General features: G+C 40.8%; 1 protein-coding gene across 1 annotated transcript in view; it reads left to right on the top strand.

Annotated features, from left to right (window-relative positions):
- The window catches only part of gria3b (glutamate receptor, ionotropic, AMPA 3b), a 77,415-nt gene extending 56,077 nt beyond the window's left edge, over positions 1 to 21,338 (top strand). Inside the window, exons 10-16 of the mRNA XM_034121441.1 lie at positions 343 to 549; positions 3,014 to 3,387; positions 4,241 to 4,439; positions 12,155 to 12,402; positions 13,178 to 13,292; positions 17,678 to 17,925; positions 19,636 to 21,338. Of these exons, the coding sequence (XP_033977332.1) occupies positions 343 to 549; positions 3,014 to 3,387; positions 4,241 to 4,439; positions 12,155 to 12,402; positions 13,178 to 13,292; positions 17,678 to 17,923 (1,389 nt within the window). The 3' untranslated portion in view covers positions 17,924 to 17,925; positions 19,636 to 21,338. The remainder of the gene's footprint in view (positions 1 to 342; positions 550 to 3,013; positions 3,388 to 4,240; positions 4,440 to 12,154; positions 12,403 to 13,177; positions 13,293 to 17,677; positions 17,926 to 19,635) is intronic.
- Positions 21,339 to 21,609: the final 271 nt, after the last annotated feature.

Below are 21,609 nucleotides of genomic sequence, written 5' to 3'. Positions count from 1 at the left end.
ACCCTCCTTTATTATGCCACAGACTTGCACCCTTGGGCTCAAAAATGGGCTGGGTGCATTGGGCTTGGTGTCTGCTGGCTGCCACGGCTTGATGAAAGCAGTGTGACCACAACATCACACTGCGGTTATCACAGTATAGTTGTGCATTTGCGGGGCATCATCTGTATATGCATGACTGCATGGATGTGGTCATAGCAGCTTATTATATATTCAATCTGTGTGTGCGTGTGTGTGTGTGAGGGTGTGAGTGCACGTATGAGGGCATGTATGCATATTTCTGTATAACTGACGTGTGAGCCAGGGCATGGGAGTGAATAAACCAGCGTGTGTTTGAATCAACAGGAAGCTCCTTATGTGATGTACAAGAAAAATTATATGCATCTGGATGGGAATGACAGATATGAAGGCTACTGCGTCGATTTAGCATCAGAGATTGCCAAACATGTTGGAATTAAGTACAAACTGTCTATAGTAATGGATGGGAAGTATGGAGCCCGAGACCCCGAGACCAAGACGTGGAACGGGATGGTTGGCGAACTGGTCTATGGGGTGAGTACTGGGAGCCTCGGTTTTCGCTGATTACATGACAGTTTGCAAGGAACTTCAACATGAGAGGAGATCTCATTTTTCTGTCTCAAGGTCATCACCAACTCGTTGTGAACTCGTCAGCTCTTGCCCAGTTCAAAAGTCTAATGCTGTCTCAGGAAGCTAAGCTGTGAGTGAATTTGTCAAATGCAGCCTCTAGCATTGGGGAGTTGGTGATAATCTTGAGACGGAGAAAATGAAATCATTTCTCAGTGCTGTTCATTGCTATTAATCCCTCTTGCTTAGCATAGAAAGTACACTCTCACAGTCACATACAGAGGTAGGTACATGAACACAGAGAGTCCATATGGCAAACACACTGTAATCACTTTGATGAATGAAAGAGTGTATGCCTTTGAAGTGATTGTGTAATTATGTTCAATGTTTGATGTGTATGATGAACCACATTGTAAATTCACAGCTGAGAAAATCTGCTGCAGAATCAACATCTAAATGGTGGTTTGCGGTTTGAAACAACAAGATCCATATGTGTTGTGCTCCATTAAGGTCGACCCTCTCACATTAGGGAAGGGTCACGCCGTGTTTTACATCTGACAGAGGAGCGCTCGGGCTCTCGCAACACCTCAGGCATTCCAAAATTACCCCTGAACCCCCAGCACCCACCCCCCCCCCCCCCTCCGTTTTCTCGCTTTTTTCTGAGGCCACAGTAGTTGAACAGGGGCCAGATACAAAATGCATGAGGGTTAGGCTTCCTCATCTGTTCAATTTCCCAACTATCAGCCAGAGAGATTGCTTGGTTTGATGTGCTTTCGCCACCAAATTATCTTTCAAATGGGAAAAGTCCACTCCCTGCAGATGGAGAGTGAAAAAAATATCCCACTTACGTCGCTGTCAAGTTTTGCCACGACTGTAATTTTTAAGCAGGTGGGCCACGACTAATAGTTTTGTACATTTTGACCTTTTGACCAGTAAATTAATTTGATTTTAGTTGTCTTTTAAAGGTTAGGCCCGAGGCTACTCTTTATAGCTTTGCTTCCCTCAACATTGATTGAGTGTTGCTTACGCCTGCTCGAGATTAAACGGTTATAGCGCCTTCACAATGCTGTGTTGACAGGGTAAAGAAAACAGCCGTGTTTATTGGCCCTATTTGTGTTGCTCCTAGTTTGACCTTGTAAAAAACATTTGCTGCCTCATGCTGCTTCAATCCAATGTTTTCTCAGTTTCTACATAAAAAGACAACACGGCACAATACAAAGAATTATCCTCCTTTGAAGAGGAGCAGTTATTTAATTAATCACACACATGCACTGGCTGCAGTAACACTGTCTAATGTGATTAATTATTTTCTTCTTCTTTTACAAAGAAACCCATTGTGATTTTCTAAAAAGGCAGCACCACCTCCCTGGATGTGTTTTGATAACATAGTGTGATTGAAGCCGCAGAGCAAAGGAGGAAGAGAAAGAGAAACAGCTTGGATACAAAATGAAGCCAGAATTAGCCATGTTTGGGAAACCCAGCCTGCTGAATGGCATTTGATGAAGAGTACACAGGTTTTTGTTGTATGCAGAAACCCTTTTTACCTAATACTCCTCTGTTTAAATTAAAGGTTATTCCACTTGCTCTTAAGACATCAAATAGCTCACTACTTATTAAATATTCAATTTGAATTTAGATCATTCAATTATTGAAACAGCGAGTCTCGTAGCAGGAAATTGCTTGTTTTATAGCACAATTGAAAAGTTTCCCTCCTTCAGTATGTCCTTGGGTCCTGATTAAGGAAGTGTCCGGTCAAACATGACTCAAACTCCCATCTGCCTCGGTGGATTTTGTCCAAGCTGTCTCTCTGAAAATCTTGTAGGGCCTTGGTGAGCTTTTTCTACTAATGTGGCAAAATGTCGGTAGAGAACCAGATTACATTTAAACATTTGAATCTCAGATGTATTAGCTAATACCCCAGGTTGGAACATTGTGCAAATACCATTTTGTGTGTGTGTGTGTGTGTGTGTGTGTGTGTGTGTGTGTGTGTGTGTGTGTGTGTGTGTGTGTGTGTGTGTGTGTGTGTGTGGTGTGTGTGTGTGTGTGTGTGTGTGTGTGTGTGTGTGTGTGTGTGTGTGTGTGTGTGTGTGTGTGTGTGTGTGTGTGTGTGTGTGTGTGTGTGTGTGTGTGTGTGTGTGTGTGTGTGTGTGTGTGTGTGTGTGTGTGTGTGGTGTGTGTGTGTGGTGGTGTGTGTGTGTCTTGTTTGTGTGTCTTTGTTTGTGTGTGTGTCTTTGTTTGTGTGTGGTGTGTTTTCTTCCAGACTCGCTTGAAGCGTCACAGCTTCTATTTTCACGATCTTTGTAAAATATGATAACACTTTTGTTTTCTTTCTCCAGCTCCAGTCATTCACACAACATACAGTTAATTTAAATTGATCAGTTTCTTTATGCAGGCCTTGACTAATGCTTACTGTGCATGTCCCTGTTTCCAGAGAGCAGATATAGCTGTTGCACCTCTCACCATTACTCTGGTTCGAGAGGAGATGATAGACTTTTCCAAGCCCTTTATGAGCTTGGGGATCTCCATTATGATAAAGAAGCCCCAAAAGTCCAAGCCTGGCGTGTTCTCCTTCCTGGACCCGCTGGCCTATGAGATCTGGATGTGTATAGTGTTTGCCTATATTGGGGTGAGCGTGGTCCTGTTCCTGGTCAGTCGGTTCAGTCCTTATGAGTGGAACCTCGATGAACAGGACGAGACCAAAGACCCCCAGACGCCCCCAGATCCGCCAAATGACTTTGGTATCTTCAACTCCCTCTGGTTCTCTCTGGGCGCCTTCATGCAGCAGGGCTGTGACATCTCCCCCAGGTGGGTACTCTTTGATAGACACAAGGACAGCAGAGAACTTTAGAGCGCAGTACTCAGTGGTGGGCGGGAACAAAGGATATTTATCTAAAAACTGCACTTTTGAGTTTCTGTGCTTTACTTCAGTTTTGTACAATACAATTGATTCCACTTCCATATTTCCATTAAGGTTCCCACTACTCGTTATTTTGAAGCATAGATTGAAGTTGGCATATGACTATTTTTCTTTTCTTGAATATAATTGGCTGTTCACGGACTATGACGTTTTTGCAAGTGCACTGAGGCAAAATTCAACAATACGTTAACATTAAAAAGGAAATGTGCCTTGAATTCTCAAGTATTTTTAAAAGAAAGTACTCCAGTTCTTATACAAAAGTAAACATGTAACTGATCAACTTTCATTTGAAACAGAGTCATATTTAACCACGAGTATCTAAACTCAAGCGTCTTCATTTCCTGTCCTTTATTTTAGGCGTCCATTATTTGAAGGTAAACTGATTTCACATTTATTGCAGCTAATATATGTCTACCTGAATGTGTCAGTTTGTAAGCTGAATTTCTCATTATCAAAATGGTTTCATCAATACTGTCTTAAGGGTATGAAGCTGAACTTTGACCCTGTTTTATTTTTCACAGCCAATTCAATCCTTTTGTTATTTTAGCCAGTGTGTTACTTTTCCTGAAAATGTGCTGTTTTTAGAGTGCTGACGCAGGTTTATTTTCAATTAAATTCTGATTACCGGTGCAATTAGGTACATTAAACACAAACTGTTAGCATCTTAGCAGGTGGATGGGCGCCACATGTCACCGTGTAATTACATTCTGTCTTTCCCTGCCATCAACCTCCCTCTCGCAGATCTCTGTCAGGCCGCATCGTCGGTGGTGTGTGGTGGTTCTTCACCCTCATCATCATCTCCTCCTACACAGCCAACCTGGCTGCCTTCTTGACAGTGGAGAGGATGGTCTCTCCTATAGAAAGTGCCGAGGATTTAGCTAAGCAGACAGAGATAGCGTATGGCACTCTGGACTCAGGCTCCACAAAAGAGTTTTTTAGGGTGAGTAGAAGCAGAAAAGTACACACACACACACACACACACACACACACACACACACACACACACACACACACACACACACAGCAACTTACTAAACAGACAGTGCTTTTCGAAGTCTTCCTATTTGCACTCAGGCTTGTTGCATCATGAGGACCATTTTGTGTAATGTCCCTAATAAACTCATCCTTGCAGCTTTTCCATTTTGTACCTCTAGTACAGCACTTTTGACCCGCACAAGATTGCCCCAAATGAGGCATGTTGACAGAGAGTCAGTTCTTGAACTCTTATGACATCCACGTTACATTTATTCGGCACAACTGCAGTGTGCAACCTTGAGGCACTGGGGCTGTCAGCAGAAAGTGTGATAACAACGTGGAAGACTCCGAGGTGATAAAAACAGGAGGCTAATCAAAGCACCCACATCAGGCTCAAACTCAGAAGGGTCAGCTCATGAAATATAATTAGCTAGCTAGCCATGGCTGGCAAATTGGACCTGATGAAGAAGAGCCCTGTAGGTCAAACCGAGCAGTCTGAAAGACCGTTCAGATGGAATAAGCAATATGTCCGTCGGCATGAGGGACTGGCCGAGCAATTAAGTCATAAATTAAGTCAAATCTGAAGCGAAAGTATATAAGACTCTGAAAGGCAACCACATGCTCCCTATGCAGGAGTTAAGGTACACTGCATATCTCGAAGGCGATCAACCTTCCGCTGTGAAATCCGTAGATGTTTCAGCCTGTGGCGTGGCTGCGTCGGCAGTCCAATCCTTTGCATTTGCAGAACAATCAGTTAAAAATAATTAATGAAACAGCACTCTGCCTGTGATGACAAAAGGCAATATGACAGTCTTTTATCCTGCACTCCCTCATTACTCATCAGCAGGAGATAGAAAAAATTATATGTTTCACAGCTGCAGCTGTTGGCAGAAAGAGCAATTTATTTGTATTACCCCTGGGTTGAATTGCCCGGAACAACGAAATGCAAAATCAAATCCATGTTGTTGTTTTTTCTGACAAAAAAGGACACGATAATGTCAACAGAGTTTGATATTTAACAGGGGTTGTGTCTGAGCAGCTGGCTGTAAAACGATGCGAAGGTAATATATCTTGGGAAACATGGCACATGACACGCGTGACAGCAGCACTCTATTCTCCATACAGCACTTTACAAAGGCTGTCATAACTCTTCCCTTCATCCGATATGCGCAGGTGTATATGAGGGATATGTCTTTGCACCACAGACATGATAGATGCCAATTACAGATTAGGTTTCAGGCTTGACAATGAATCCACCACGGGTCTGATGGTAGAAAAATCAGAGTGGTGGTCGGAGAGTCGCAGTTTCCCTGTGTTCTGTATAACGAGTGTCCTAGTTACATCCCCATGTCTTCAAATAGCAAATGACATGTGTGGACTGATACTCCAAGGGACTTTTAATTAAAGCTGTAGAAGGCTGACACGCAAAAAGAAACCCCACACTAATTAATAAGAGTTAAAGTTCTATTTCAGATCTGTTTTTCAGGGAAATACATTCAGGCTTAATTAGACCCATACGGCATCAGCCAGCTGGAAATGTTAAGTCAAGTCCAATGTTTCAAACAAGACATATGTCATCGTCTCTGAACCCCCCCTCCGGGCATTAATTTTTGATGATTTCACCTGGTTTAGTTCCCAAAAACTGCTTGACAAGTAGCACACAAACACAGTAATGTAAGAAAGAAGGAAATAAAGAAAAAATCAGCTCCCTTTTTAAGCAGAACAAATATGCAGTCACTTGAAAATGGCTTGCAATAATGAGCAATAAAACTCTTGTTTTGATTATCAGGTAATTTATCTCTTTTGGTCTTCTGTGGTAATTCCTCCAAGACTGTAGCTCCTGAGAAATGGACAGTTTGGACGTAGGGCTCGTTGTCTCACTGTGTCATTACTCACAGTATTTGGTGGAGAAGAAGCGGAGGAGTTTTCAAAGGAAGAGATATTCGAGTAGAGCCCCTAGAAAGCCCCTAATTCTGCCGATCACAACCAAGTAGGACAGCTGGCCTGGGAGCCGGTTGACGTACCCAGTGGAAGCCTGAAGTGCTCTAGGCGCCTGGCAGGGTGGCTCTACTTTCTTGGCTCCTCTTCCCCAGACTGCCCTCTATGTTTGGGCACCAGCTTCTCCTCTGTCTCCAGCCTTTACCTTGAAACAATGTGGGATAGCTCCAAGCTTTGCGGTGTTCTTCCTCAAAGTAGCAGCTGTCATGCGCCGCCGCACCACTGTGTTTTGTTTCATCATTATAATTCTTATCAAGGATCTCTTCATTCAGTCAGTGGGATATTTGTGTTTTGGTGGATGATTAGAAAATGATGAGTTGTACCAGCGAGGCCATGTGTATCCTCTTGATGAGGTTTTCTGCCATCAAAAGGCTTACATTCTGAATTGTACGTTGAAGGAGAAGCTGGGTTGTAATAATGGCTGCGATGATAAAATGGGCTGATGTGGCTGTTTAATTACGTGTAAAGACCGGGGTGAGACCATCAAAGACAACCACACTGCTGTCCCATCATGCACCTCATTTAACAGCGTAACAATGAAAGAATGATAATTGCGCAGAGAAATGGGACCGCAGCATTGTTTTCTGCTCCCCCTCAAAAGATTATACATCACCCAAAGCCTCAACAGCACACATCATGCATCTTACTGATCTGCAGGTGTGGGGGGGAGGGGAAACAACAGCTTGAGTGCAGTCACCAATGCATTTTACTAAGCATGAAAATCAATTTCACGTCTCAGCTATCGTGGCACAGACACTAAAGCTTCTGCATGGCTCAACACAGTGTTTAATAAGTTGCTTTTGTATGCACAGCAGACCTGCATTAGGTCAGAATTGCATGAAGAGTCGCTGGCAGGGAGATTTGTACGAGAAATCCGAAGGTTGCCCTGCAATCATATGCAGTCCATTGTAGCAGAATTCCCCAAGCTCTTGTCACACTGTGTTTCAATGCAGTGCTGAGTGAAGAGGAGGCTCCTGTAAAGATTAGAGTCTGTTTGCATAAAAGGAAAAGCTGACACAAGTGATGATAGAGTAGTGCGAGATAGGCGTAACCTCAGAGGGAATGTGCCGTCAGAGGGCCTTTTCCAACTTTAGATGAGCAGCAACAGCAGGCGCTAGAGGAGCTATTGGAGTCCAGCAACAAGCATCAAAGGCGAGCAATTGGTATTCAGAGCGTAGCGTTTGGCACTTCAATGACAAAGTACACCACCAGAGACTCAACTTTCATTTCTGCATGCTTGAGATACAGGTAGTCCTGGGCATACAGGATATTGGGGGGGGAAGTGGTAATGTCCACAAACAAAATGGAAGTAAAGTAGAAGGAAATGTAGTGGTGGGTGTTCGGAGATGGAATTCAGATATATGAGCAGTGGAGCGTTTGTCGGAGCAAGCATTATGAAAGCAGCCTGCGACTCCAAAGGGAGAATAAAAAGCAGTTCGAAGGGTAGTGGACTGAGGTCTGGAGACGCCACATAACTGACAATCAATACAGATTAAGAGCTCATTTAGAATGGAGAGGGCAATTGCTTTGACTTTGGTTTTCAATCACTTGTCCCTTTTCGGACATATAATGACATTTTTGGGGGGGGATTTCAATCTCATCTGTAGATTTACTAATGATCTGTCAAAAAACACTTTGACGCAAATCTCTCGGTCTTTTTTCCTGTCAGTTCTGTCTTTCGGTGTATCACAGAAAACATTACAGACTAACATTTTTCTGTCCAGTAAGCTTTTTATCGCTAGACTGTGAAGAGATAACCACAGGGTAGTCTGTTAGAGTAAGTGACTCATAATTGCATCCTCTAAGGCAGTGGAAGGCCTATAGTGACATGTTGGCAAAAGTGTTTTGGGGGGGAAATCAAATCATTTAACTGTACTGTAAATAACAATTTCAAAACAGAGGTCACCAATCTCTGTAAACCTTACCTAAAAAGAATCCACTTATTTTCATTCAGGGCCCTTTTGGATTACTGCACTGTTTTAATTCCATGGGTTTAGCAGATTTGCATTTTACAATAACAGCTTCTGTTTATTGTATGCGGGAAAACTACCAAGTAGAACTCACAGACCGTTAGCATATGAGTCATGCATTATTTAAGTCCTTCAGTTCTGATGGGGAAATATAAATCTCCCCTTAATACCTAATCCTAAAACTGTTCTTTTTAATTGTTTCTCATATTGTCATTTTCAACTTCTCCGGACAGCATACAGTCAAATGAGCTGCTAGATGATCATAATAGGGGAGCATTTGCAATAACAAAAAAGGAAAAGTGTGTAGAAATGTTACTCCTGTTGCTAGGTATGTAAACAGTTGCTATAAAAGTACGCAATATAACATTTAAAGCCTGTTCTGCTGCCCCCTAGTGGCCCAAAAAATATCTTGGTTTAAAAAAATAGATATAAGGAATAATATCAATGGCCTGCTCCTCCAACACTTAACTGAATATGAAACTAATGTGACATCCTTATAAAAAAAAGAAGCAAGAAATAACTTTCCGATGCTTTTATGTAATTGCAGACAACTGCTCTAAGTAAACCTTCATTTGTATGTGCATGCATTAGTCAGCCTGCCTGAGTGCCTGAGCTTTCATATCGGCAGGGGATTTGGACATGGTGATTCAAAAGACTTCTGCCCAGAAGAATAATAAGCACCCACCAGTTTCCCTCCGGCTTCCCTCTAACCTTGTCTCGCTGAAGGCAAGTCATGCTCTCTCTGCTGCTTGTCTTAGGACACCAGGCTGGAATAACAGACAGGAGTTTGTCTTTATGACTATTGCAAGACGGCAGGAGGCTCAGCTTCAGACAGATTTGCAGGAGTAATGCCTACACAGTTGATGTAACTGTGTCTCCTAGGTAGGAGGGTTGGCTGAGATCCACTATTAAAGTACTTCATTATAGGCAGATAAACATAACGATTGCTTCAGTATCATTAAAGGCATTTAAAGGAGGAAGCTAGGGCTGTTTGCAAGTTACGCAACATACATTTGTGTTTCTTTTCACATTATACCTATCAATGTGACCACTCCCCATTAATTGACTGAAAGCACATTTAGAATACAGCAGTTTGCTCTAACAGGGCCATTATATGGTGTGAAGGAGAGCCACATGTGCAAAGCTGTATTTATGGCAGTCTATAATTGCTTAACAAATGGTCTGTCCATTAATGATGGACTTGTGCACTCATTATCCCCTAATTGAATTCTAAATGACCGCCGTGGAAATGATTGCATTCAAAAGGAAATGGGATTAGACTTCCTATGCATTGTGTTTATGTTTGTATGTGTGTTTGTGTGATTATTCATGTTTGTGTGCTAGCAGTCAATAATCAAATATCTCTCTTTTTTCTGCTTGGGTATCTCACTGTATATTTTTTTGTCTTTTACTCTCTATATTAGAATCTGTGTTAAACTCGCTGGTGGTGACTTTAGTTGGAGACGAATCTGCCTATTTAAGTTTTAGTCGCACTTGGTCCCCGCTCTGATATTGATGAATTGACTTCATAAAGCACTGAGGCAGCACACTCTGTCGTCAGTAATCAATGCCCAGATCCATTCTTTTCTCTTCATTTGAGGAGGCGTCAGGGAGCTTTCCCACTGCCGAGCAGATGAGCCCGGGGGTCTTTGGGGAAATTGTCCTCTAAAACCAGTGTCCTTTCCATGATGTCTGACACATGCAAATTGCATACATTTAACAAGATTGTCAACAAAAACATCACATCCAACTGTGACTGGCCCACCTATGTGTTGCATTAAAGTAGAACGGCAATCACCCCGACTTGAAGGCTCTTTCATCCGAGCAGAGGACATTCATCATGTGGACTTTTTAATTTGTGTTATGTTGCTGTCTCATCTCATCCTCACCCTTGGCCTGATGCTCTGTGACAGATGCCTGCAAACAAATCATATATGATTACATAAAGCCAGTAAAGCACTTTAGTTAGGTCAAGGTTAATGCTTTTGTTTATTAATAAAAATGCATTAGAGATGGATATGCTCTTGTTAAGGGGGCTTTTACCAGTTGAGGACAGTGATGGGTCTGTGTACTGATCAGTGTGTTTGGACAGTATCCAGTTATGTAGCTGCACTTATCTTCAACTTTCAGTAATACATTTCCACTACACATCATCTTTACTGTTATTTTAGCATTCCTAATTGACTGAATAACATTATATGTGTTATGACTAACCATTGCTGACATCATTGATTAACCTGTGGATTATATGTTCAATCAAGCACATCTCTAAAGTGTCATACACAGTTAGAAATGACCATTACAATCTTGACATTTCCGAGCTGAGTGTTTCGTAAAAGAAACATTTGAGAAAGGGCATCACCCACATGTTCCCTATTTAGCTACACTGGCTTAAAATGCCAGTGACTTTAATAAAAAGCTCCATTATCATGTCAAAAGTGTATTTTGACAAGTACTTTAACAGTGCTAATGTCATTCTTAGATGAGGAAAATTATACAAAATGACTGCTTGAAAAACATCAGCATGTAAACATTGTTCTTTTGAGCATATTAGCATGCTAATGTAAGCATTAAGCTCCATCATCGCTGTGCCCCACAGTCAATCAACTAATGAATTCATTGACCTATCATTTAACATGTTTACAAAACTGGGGACTTGTGGCCTTGTCAGGTTTAACATACTGGAGGGGAGTATCTCTGGTATATCCACAGCTTGTCCATATTACATACACAAAGACAGTAGATCTTTTGATTCAGCCATTCCTTAAAAAACATCCAACCCTTCGTCTTTCTCTAGCCTTAATAAAAGGAAGCACATTTTAAATGGGGGATCCAGACTGAGGAACACACTGTGCCACTCGGGAACTGGCTCATCTCTGCTTGGACCAGGATCTGTTCAAAGTGTGAAATGCTTATGCCAAAATAAATCCAGCGGCATTGAATAATTTAATTGATTCTTATTATAGATAGCGCTCAACTCCCACAGATTTTACAGGCTCGCTAAGCTGACCCCAGGCGCCGGGGAAAGGCTCATCTGTGTCACTTTGATGGGTTGCCTTGTGCCTGTGTAATGCTTTCTTGTTCACTTCTCTTGCTTCTTATTGGTTGCCTCTGAGTCACAGCTGAGATGTTACATTAAGGACGCTGTTTTTAAAATAAATGACTTTAATAAGTTCTACAAGTTACATTAAGGCTATAAACCGAGGCTCAAATTCACCAAGAGACTTTTGCTAGTTTCCATATAAATCATCATTATCCACACTTCACTGACACAAAAGCTTAATTATTGAAGATATTGTTGCATAACCAAGTGTAAAAAATCCCAGTATTTCGACTAAAACCCAATTTGCATGACATTATGTACAATACAGGTGATGTGTGGTCCTCATTCACTCGGTGAATGTGAGCCTCAAGCTGCAGCATAATATTTGAAGAGCACGTTTATGCTGATGAAAATGTATGCTACTGAAGATAAATGGATTTTGAACATTTTTGTACTTCATGATCTCGTACAAGTCCATGAGCTGTATTTTTTTATAGAAGCATTTAAAGATACCACACTGCCTTTTTTACAAGATGTCTATAAATACTTCAAAATGCCAGTTTAAAGAAAGAGATCATTAAGCACAAAAATCCTAAGAAGTCCATTACATGTATATTCATTTTTGGGATGTTTCTAAATGACTTTTCTCTTTTCTTTCTCCCTGCACAGCGATCCAAAATAGCAGTGTATGAGAAGATGTGGTCATACATGAAATCCGCTGAACCCTCAGTGTTTGTTAAGACCACACCCGATGGCGTAGCCCGGGTACGAAAGTCAAAAGGCAAGTTCGCCTTCCTCCTCGAGTCCACCATGAACGAGTACATCGAGCAGCGGAAGCCCTGTGACACCATGAAAGTGGGCGGCAACCTCGACTCGAAAGGATACGGTGTGGCGACGCCCAAAGGCTCAGCATTAGGGTGGGTGGAATAATATAACAATATCCTCCCTGTTGTTATAGTATTCCACCTACCCTGATGTCCCCTTGTTTTCATTCTCTTGTTGTGTTTTCATGGACACAGAGGTAACGGTAGTATGCTTTTTAATGCACTTGGATACTAAGGTTTAATGATAAGAAATGTATTTTCTATATATTTTATAGATGTGATAAGAGTTGCTAATTTATAGTCAAGTAATTAAATCCAGATGATAAGGCTAAAGCTAAGAATCATTTCACATGTATGTCTCTCTTACTGTTGCTTTCTCTCTCCTTCGATCTCTCCTTCTGTCCTGTGCTGTCCTACCTGACTGTTGTGTTGTCACTTTTAATTTAACAGTTCAATGGTTTTTCAATTTAGCCTTTTAAAAGCTGCGCTGTCACTTGTGACGAATGTTAATTGCATGATGTTTGTTGTTGTTACTTTTTCTTCTCAATGACAAGTGTCCCCATCCCGCACACTTCAGTTCTAAACTACGTAACCCTTCATGCCACCTTTTCCAAGATTTAACACTGTCTTTACCTTTATAATGAGCCTTTCTTATCTCTCCATATTCCTTAAATTCTTAAACAATTTGTCCTCTCCTAGACCATTCTGATTTACAGATTCTGTGCATAAGCCCCTGCTTTCATATTGGTAGTATCACTACCATTTCTTATAATTATTATTATCATGATGCTTAGTACAATTATTACTTTGCATTAGATTTCTCACGGACCTGTGCATTTTCTTACAAGTTATGTTTTATCGTTTCAAGAAATGCTGTTAACCTGGCAGTTTTAAAACTGAATGAGCAAGGCCTCTTGGACAAATTGAAAAACAAATGGTGGTACGACAAGGGAGAGTGCGGCAGCGGGGGAGGTGACTCCAAGGTCAGCCTCGATGTCACCACAATCGGGTACTATAGTGCAGAGTAATCGGCAAGGCTTTTACGACAACCCAACCATTACCATAGCAAACGTTCCCCCCAGCCAACCTACTGCTGCCCCGCGGCACATCACCAAATGTACTCATCCTCTGACCGGCACTTTAACATCTCAGATCAAACTAAGGAGCATTTGTTTAGCAGACAGAAAAAATCACATGTGTTGTTATCGGACAGTTATGTTTCGAGAATACAAATTATGGAGTTTGCTTTGAAGCTAGTGGAATTTCTAAAAAAGGGAGACTATCAGGTGAATGTGGTTGCCCTACAATTGTGAAAGGTGGGCTTTTTCAGCCTTCCACATGTGCAGGGCAGATCGCTTAGTGGCAGATTTAACCACTTGGCTAGGTAGGTTTGACAGTTTGAGTAGGACCAGTTGAAGTCACACGCGAGAAGAGGCCTCTTAGTTTGCTAGTGACAGAATATTTGACATTGAAAAAGGCAGAACCGTCCAGTCTTCACTCCTGAAGGTGAAGTTGGCTAATCCTCCAAAATACATAGCTTCGCAGTACTCCAACCGCACAGCTGCTTCGCACCCATGACACTGGCCCAGGACCCTTGAGCTTTAAAGCCATCGAGATAAATTCTCCTTAAAACCTCAAAATGGCTGCTCAGCTGAGGCCGACAGGGAAGCAAGGGGAACAGCGGCGTCTTGAGGGGAATAAGCATTACAGGCAAACGTGAGAATTCTAATTAAACAAAAAGACCTATGGTTCCTTTTTAATGAGTCATGTCATGAACCGCCTTTGGTTTGCTTCCTCTGAATGCAGCTCCTACCCCACTCAGTAATAACCCAGCTGTGACCCTTTTGACCACCAGATCCCTCCCTTTTTCTTCTGTGGTTAAATGATGAATTATTTGTTCTCCTTTGTGGTAGCTAATGGAGCCAATTGTGAAACCCCACTGCACCATGACAAATTAATATAATGTTGCTTAAATGATGTGCCATGAAGAATTGTGATATTTTCACAAAATTACATATATAGCAGTAGCATTATATACAATACAATCCAGGTCAATTTAGTGACAAATGATGCTGTCAGCACAAATGTGATGATATAGATCAGGTAATTGGTTAGATTACAGACAAGCCGCAAAGTCCCGTGGACTGCAGATTGTGTCATTACAATCTTAATATCATTTGTCATGGATTGGCCGAGAGCACAATGAACAGTTAAGCTGCAGCCGGTCAATTCTGAAAGAGCATCACCACAAGAGGCTGCATGAGGCATGGATCAAATAATGTCTTGCTAAATGCCCGTGGTTTATTTCTGAAAAGGAATTTTTATGTCACCTTTTTCAATGTTTGCATTGCTAACATTGCTATGTTCTGTAGTCACTGAGCCGAGGAGGCCTCCCTGTGCTACTGATGCTCAGGAGCCATTTGAAAGCATCTGTCTCTTGCGCCGTCATCGGTGATTTATCATGCACAGGTATGTACAGTCTGTTTCCTGGCTTGTTTTGGCTCCCCAGGACTCAGCGGAAAGGCCTGATTGGGTGGAATAAAGCGTCCCGGAGCGCTCTGCTCCAAACGGGGTATCGCTTCACCCCGTCCCGCTCACAGCTCGGTGTTCCTACAGACATCCGGAGATGCACATAATCACGCACACAGCTGCAAGCGCACACAGTAACTACTGCTCTCTCCTGCCCTCAGGCCCAGCACAGTGCAGCCTAGATTGAGTTTCAGACACAGAGCATGTTACGGGGTAATTGCATTGTTAATCAATGTCTCTCCGAGGCAAGACAATGGTCTGGTCCTCACAGTCCGTTCCTCCTGATTGGCTATTAGGGATATACAGTGGTGTTATGTTCTCCCAGTACATTATGCATTGCATGTGTCCCATTCAGGGACATTGTTCCAAGGGAGAACAGGTCACTTCTTTATCGATGCACTGTTTTTCTTTGCTTCTTTTTCATACTTTTACACAGAGGGATTGACCTAAACCACAAATGATCCACTGTTATATTACCACTACAAAACCTTTATCCAGCTCTTTCCCCCTAGAGTAATCCAGCGCAATAGAACATTATGATAATTTATGATTACACCGAGTAGTTTGACGTCCTATAAATATCAAACGGCACAAAACAGCTGTGTCAGACATCAGATTATGCAGCTACAGGCAAATATGAGAGGAATTATTCCACTGATACTTCTGAGCTTAGTCCTGCAGCTCTGTGCGGTTTGGTTGGGACATACTCATCTGACACTAATCTGGAGTAATTGGGAGATACATTTTTCTCAGCGATGTGACGGGATAGAACACGTAAGAATTAATTAAGCTTTTTACTTTTGGGCATAGCTTCTTGAATGAGAAATTGGTCGTAATACCTGCAGAAGTGATTGTTGTCATGCCGGCGACAGTAGGATTTAGCTGATATTGTGGAAGTAGAAAAGTAGATCTGTCATTTCTCTGTTTGTTAAACCAAGCTCCTGTTTGACTGATCTTGTAAAAGCTGTTCAGAAAGCCCCTGTGATCCGTTACCTGTCCCCAACAATGTACCCCGATATTGGTATTCATAGACCTGCAGATTGTACTTGCGGTACCTGCTCGTCGCCCTGGTAACAGCGTCTGCCGATTACTCAAAGCGATATGGGTAGGTCCTGGCTTTAGCATAGGGGTTATAAAGGTAATAGTTAGAATGCCTGCTCTCTGTGATGTTGAACAGCCAGGTGTCCTGCCTTATCGCTTTGTAAAGTATGTAGTAGTTTAAAAGTTGAATAACATAAAATAACATAATATAATGTTATTTATGTTATTTCCCACGTGAAGAACTCCTGTAAACCTTGCAGTATTGAAACTCAGTGAACAAGGCATCTTAGACAAGCTGAAAAACAAATGGTGGTACGATAAGGGTGAATGTGGAACCAAGGACTCTGGAAGTAAGGTCAGTCGCTGCAGGTCTTTTGTACTGATTCCAAATTGCATTTTGACGTACTGTTCATATGCAAGACAAGACTTCTCTGACATCTATAGTGTACATTTTGTTTATTTGCTACACATACCTTTTTCTTTTTTTATATAGTTCAGTTTTTCTGCCACAAACTGTAACACAGTTCACATGTGGCTTTAACACAAGGCACTGTTTTCCCAAATCCATATTTTCTCTTGTTTTGCCATAGAAATTAGACATTCTTTGATGCAATATAAAACATAGAAACTCTTTTTTAGTGGAAACTGTAATGATAATAATGTGGGGAAAGTGCCTTTTCAGAAACACTATTTCAATTGAATCACAGCAGTTAATCGTTGTTGATAAATGCTATTTTTGCTCATTTTCACTCTTGACATTCATGATATTTGACCATTATGCTGCTGTTCCTATTTACCAAACTGTTAATGAAAATTTGATTTATTTGTGTTGTTACTAGTTTGCATCGAGATGTGTCTATTAGATTCTTTGGCCTCCTGTGGTGTGATGAACAAGCAAAGCCTCTTATTGTGATGACTTACTGAAATTCAACTTCTCTCAGCGGCGAGAGCGCCGTAGGGTGTCCTCTAATTCTTGTGGCTGCCTGGAGTTGAAGTTAGAGGCTGTTTGCACATTATAAGAGGTTTCGGGAATGTAATAAACCCACTATTTAACCCTCTGAGATGCAGTCAAAGCCTCAGATTACAGGTCAGGGATTCCAGATAGCTTTACGACACCTTCACACTCATAGGGTTAAACTGCAAATAGTAAAACTCTGATGATCAAATTTGTTATGAATATGTTTGGTAGGTAAGCAGCAGCAAAATGGTTTGATCTTTAGTGTTTTTTTAAAACTTTAATTGAGCTATCATTCATCTATTATGAATTTGACTGTACTGTATGACAATGTTGCCATGAGAGTTATACGTACATGTCGCCAAGATAATTTAAAAAAAGATAGGGATTTTCAGAGCCGTCGACCTATGCGATACTGACCAGCTTCCTTACATGGTCAAGAGCAGAAGCCACTTTACTTTCATGCAGTGTAGGGAAGGCAAAGCTCTACATTCACCAGCAGATAGAGCACTACGAGTTGGCTTCTTTCTCCTCAGTGGAGAATGGTTTGACTATGGCAGTCTGAAGTTTCTCTGCAACTTTGTGACAGTCATAGGAGAATCAGTTCAGTCAAAGATTCTAGCCTTAGCACCTCATTACATCTTCAATTTTTTGGTTGCTTGTAGCTGTTAGTGTCCATAATCTGCCATATGTAGCCCCAGTAGGATAGAGTATGATGATGTTGTACCAGAGCAGTTTAAGCCAAGGCTATGTGAGGATAAGTTTGACAGATATAGGCTGTATTTTTTCTGCTGCCCATGCTCCACTGCAAAACTCTTAACTGTGTTATTCACTTTCCTCCAGGACAAGACAAGTGCTCTCAGCCTAAGCAATGTGGCTGGTGTCTTCTATATTCTGGTTGGAGGGCTGGGGCTGGCCATGATGGTGGCTCTGATAGAGTTCTGTTATAAATCACGGCAAGAAACCAAACGGCTGAAATTGGCCAAGAATGCCCAGAATTTTAAGCCGGCTCCCCCGACCAACACCCAGAACTTTGCCACATACAGAGAAGGCTACAACGTATACGGAACCGAGAGCGTTAAGATCTAGAGGTACGTCTGCTCACTGTCCCCGAGCCTTGTGGGAGATGAATCATTTAGCTTCCTGTCATATCAGTGAGAGTGAATAATACATTTGTTTGTGTTGTTTCTGCTTGTGATATTGTTTATGGTTGTCATGTTTGGTTCAACAAAACACACATGCCCACTTAAATACAAAACTCTGAGATATTGCTTATGCTTTGTAGCGTATAGCGGCATGAGTACTAGTGCCTCGGGCTAACTGCGACATACAACCTTAGCAAGATGCCCGATACACAACCTTGTGTATCATGCACAGAACTGCTGTAGAGCGATCATACAATCTAGATGGTCTTTTGTTCTGTGTTTATAATCAGATGCTTAAGTGTCAGTTTAATCCCAAATTACATTAAAAAAACAAATGTTCTCACTTACTTTATCAGTGGTGTTCACAGCTTTAAAAAGAAAAAATACATTTGAGGTAGTATTGATTGATATATTTCCAATGTTTGCTCTACAACAAGCTGTTTATGACTTTAAAAAGTTTAAAAGGCAACATATGGACTATAACTCAAATATTCAGTCTGTTTTGGTGTCCATCACTTTCTGAGGGAAATATCTGTCTTTTGATCTGCTACGTACTTATATATTGTTACCAGCTGGTCACTGACTGTATCTGTCATTAAGTGCTGGGCAGGCAGCGTGAAGTGATTTGTTAGAGCTTAAAATCAAAAAGCTGGAAGTTAAATCTAAACATTTTTGAGTGCGGTAAAAGTGAATCAAAACAGAAAAGCTGTGAGTCAGAAAACCAAAACAATGTGCTAAACGCTGTGTGGTGCTTAGTGGATCTGAAGAGTTAGAATAGTCATTTAGTTATATATGTGTGTATAGTTACCCATTGTTCATTTAAGTAATTAAAACACTATTAGTCCAGACATACCCTGTTTCTCTTACTGCAATAAACCACAGAGCACTGTGAAAAGCTAAGTGTATTTCTTCAGTAAAAACTTAAGAGGTATATCCAATAAAAGCTCACTTGCACTTTAATACCATTTGTATACAGCAGTTCTACAGCACTTAACTTAAAAAAGGGCCCTGTTGAGTTTCACTGTTAAATAAATTGTTAGTTTTGCATTTGATTCGACTGATGGCATGTGTGTGTTCGGTTTCTTCTGATGTACACCAAGTGCTAAATCTGTGTTTACAGAAGTACAGCTGTACACCAGAGCAACGAAATGTGAAGTGCCTGATAACATATTTTAGATTATTTACATGAGAGACTTCTGTATTTGTGCTTTTTGTCTGCGTTCAGCTGGTTTGTTGTTTTATGTTGCCGTGCTGTCAATCAAATATGATCAAACCCCATACACAAGCTTCTAATATACTGAGTTTTTCAGGGTTAAACTTTTGTAACGTACAGTATATATGAATTTGATTTAATATTTCATTGTTGCTTATTTAGTCGCATATATTTGCTGGTATTGGGATAAACGAAACATTTCAAACCTAGTTTCAAGGGGCTTTAAAGAATAAAAATAAGTACCTTGTTTCATTTGCATGAGAAGTCTTTCAACTTAGATCAAAGCAAATAACATTTTTATTCTTTAATGGATTAAGCTGAAATATTTAATACTCATACGCTACTTTTCAGCCAACATTAGTCACAAGCAAAAGTATTTTCCTGCCAATAATGATATACTTCAACTTTTCCCGTGTTTGTTTCTGCTCTTTGTGTCGACACAGGTTTAGGAAACATTTCCATTGTCCCTTACAACTGTGACTGAACATCTATGAAAGGACAGGAACACGGGGATTGAGCTCCAAGCCAAATCCTCGGGGCGTACACGGCACGATAATCTGCAATGACGACACGACTGGACTGGTCACGGGAAGAGCCGAAACGGTTCCCTCCTCTCAGTGCCTTATGGAACTCTGAGTCCAATCAATGCAACTCATTCGCAATGATATTGCTTTTTGCTTGAAACTCATACAAAACAGAAGAATGGTGCAGTGATCGAAATATATAGATAGATATATATATATATATATATATATATATATATATATATAATACATTTGACATGTTACAATGAATGAGAGAACTAAAGCCATCCTTTGCAACCCTAAGCACACTTTGAAGTGCCACAAAGACGACTAATCTTATATGACAAGTGTCTAATTGGTTTCTTGTAATCAATATGATCAGATTACTCTTCATCCTTCTGCTGCCAGATTTTCACTGGTTATATGTGTTAAAATAATTTTATTAGATCTATTCAGTGCACTGTAAGACACTGGTTATAAGACAATAGCTTTTATACTGCTGTAAGTCACTGATCGTGACCTTGTACTTGTTTTAAAAGACAGATTGATCTTCTGGAGCGAAATGCCATTCAGCGCAAAACAATTCCTGAGTGTGTTGTTTGTACTCTCAACTCTGGTGCTGCTGCCACTGTCTTCTGAACGTTTCATGGGACTCATGAAGAAGAGAAAATGATCTGGTTTGGCTTTTACGCACTACAGAACCAGGTCATAATTCACACTTCCAATACTGCCAAGAGTGTGTTTTGTATGACAAAGAGTGTGTCAAGCAAAGGAAAAAAAAAAAAAAATCTGTTCTGATCTACAGTTTGTAAAGTATCAAAGTAGCGCTGACTCGCTAAGGTTCGCAGCTCCACACAGTCTTTCCCTGAAGTCTAGAATCATTCAAGTCTCTTGTACATGAAAGTAAAACCAAACAGAAAGGGTAATTCAATTGTAGATTAACTGCAATCCAATTAAAGGATAACAGTAATGGCTTTTAAACTGTAGTGTGTTTGGATTACCTGACCATTTTCTTTAACAATTGCACATTTTACAACAAGCTGTGGTTTGCTTTTAATTTGATTTCCTTTAATGAACATTACAGTGTTTGGTGATTTCACTTAATAAATGAAAAATATATGAATACAACGGAAAATAGATTTGTACAAGGTTAAACCAGGGAGAGCCCTGAAGCTTAGCACATTTCCATATTGCTGTGATAATTTCCTTTCTTTCAAAAAGACTGTGATTCCATAGGATTTAGGAAGATAGCTATCTAATCACCTGAAACTATTGGCAGATCATTTTATATTTAAAGAAAAAAGTCAAGAAACCCATAATGTGAATAAAAAAATAAGGAACGATTTGAGAAAGATGTGTACATTTAGATAAATGAGAACTATTTATATAACACCATTGAAGATTGGATTCACTGTTTTTCTCTTTTTTTCTAAGAAATTGCATGTGTGAATTCAGTGATGCTTGACGAGCTCTGCTACTCACAACCTGACCTTAGGTTAACGTTAGATATCCAGCCCTGGTTATTCTTTGGCAAATCAGTTCAATCCTTTTATTTTTGATTTCATTTACGCCTCACCTTCTGCAACGAAAAAAGAAAAAAAAACTCAAATCACCAGGCATAGTAGTGGGTACAAAAGAGCAAGCGATGCATGCATAATTTGCTGAACCTCATTAGTGAGGCGCTGTACAGAGAATTTTAATACATTTTGTAAATAAAATGTACAGAAGTGCTCCTGTGTCTTGAGTCAATGTCATTTCACAACACTATTTGAACCTGTCTTTGTTGAATAAAAACACTGGATATGTCTGTGGCCTGCAGGTCTTGGCTAACTCTGCATACTTACTCCAGTATGGCAGGGTATCAGTAGCCCCCTGCAGACAATTAAACAAAGA

The sequence above is a fragment of the Trematomus bernacchii genome, unplaced genomic scaffold (genome assembly GCF_902827165.1).
Source record: "Trematomus bernacchii unplaced genomic scaffold, fTreBer1.1, whole genome shotgun sequence".
NCBI classification, from domain to species: domain Eukaryota; kingdom Metazoa; phylum Chordata; class Actinopteri; order Perciformes; family Nototheniidae; genus Trematomus; species Trematomus bernacchii.
This window is presented reverse-complemented; position numbering and strand designations above follow the sequence as displayed.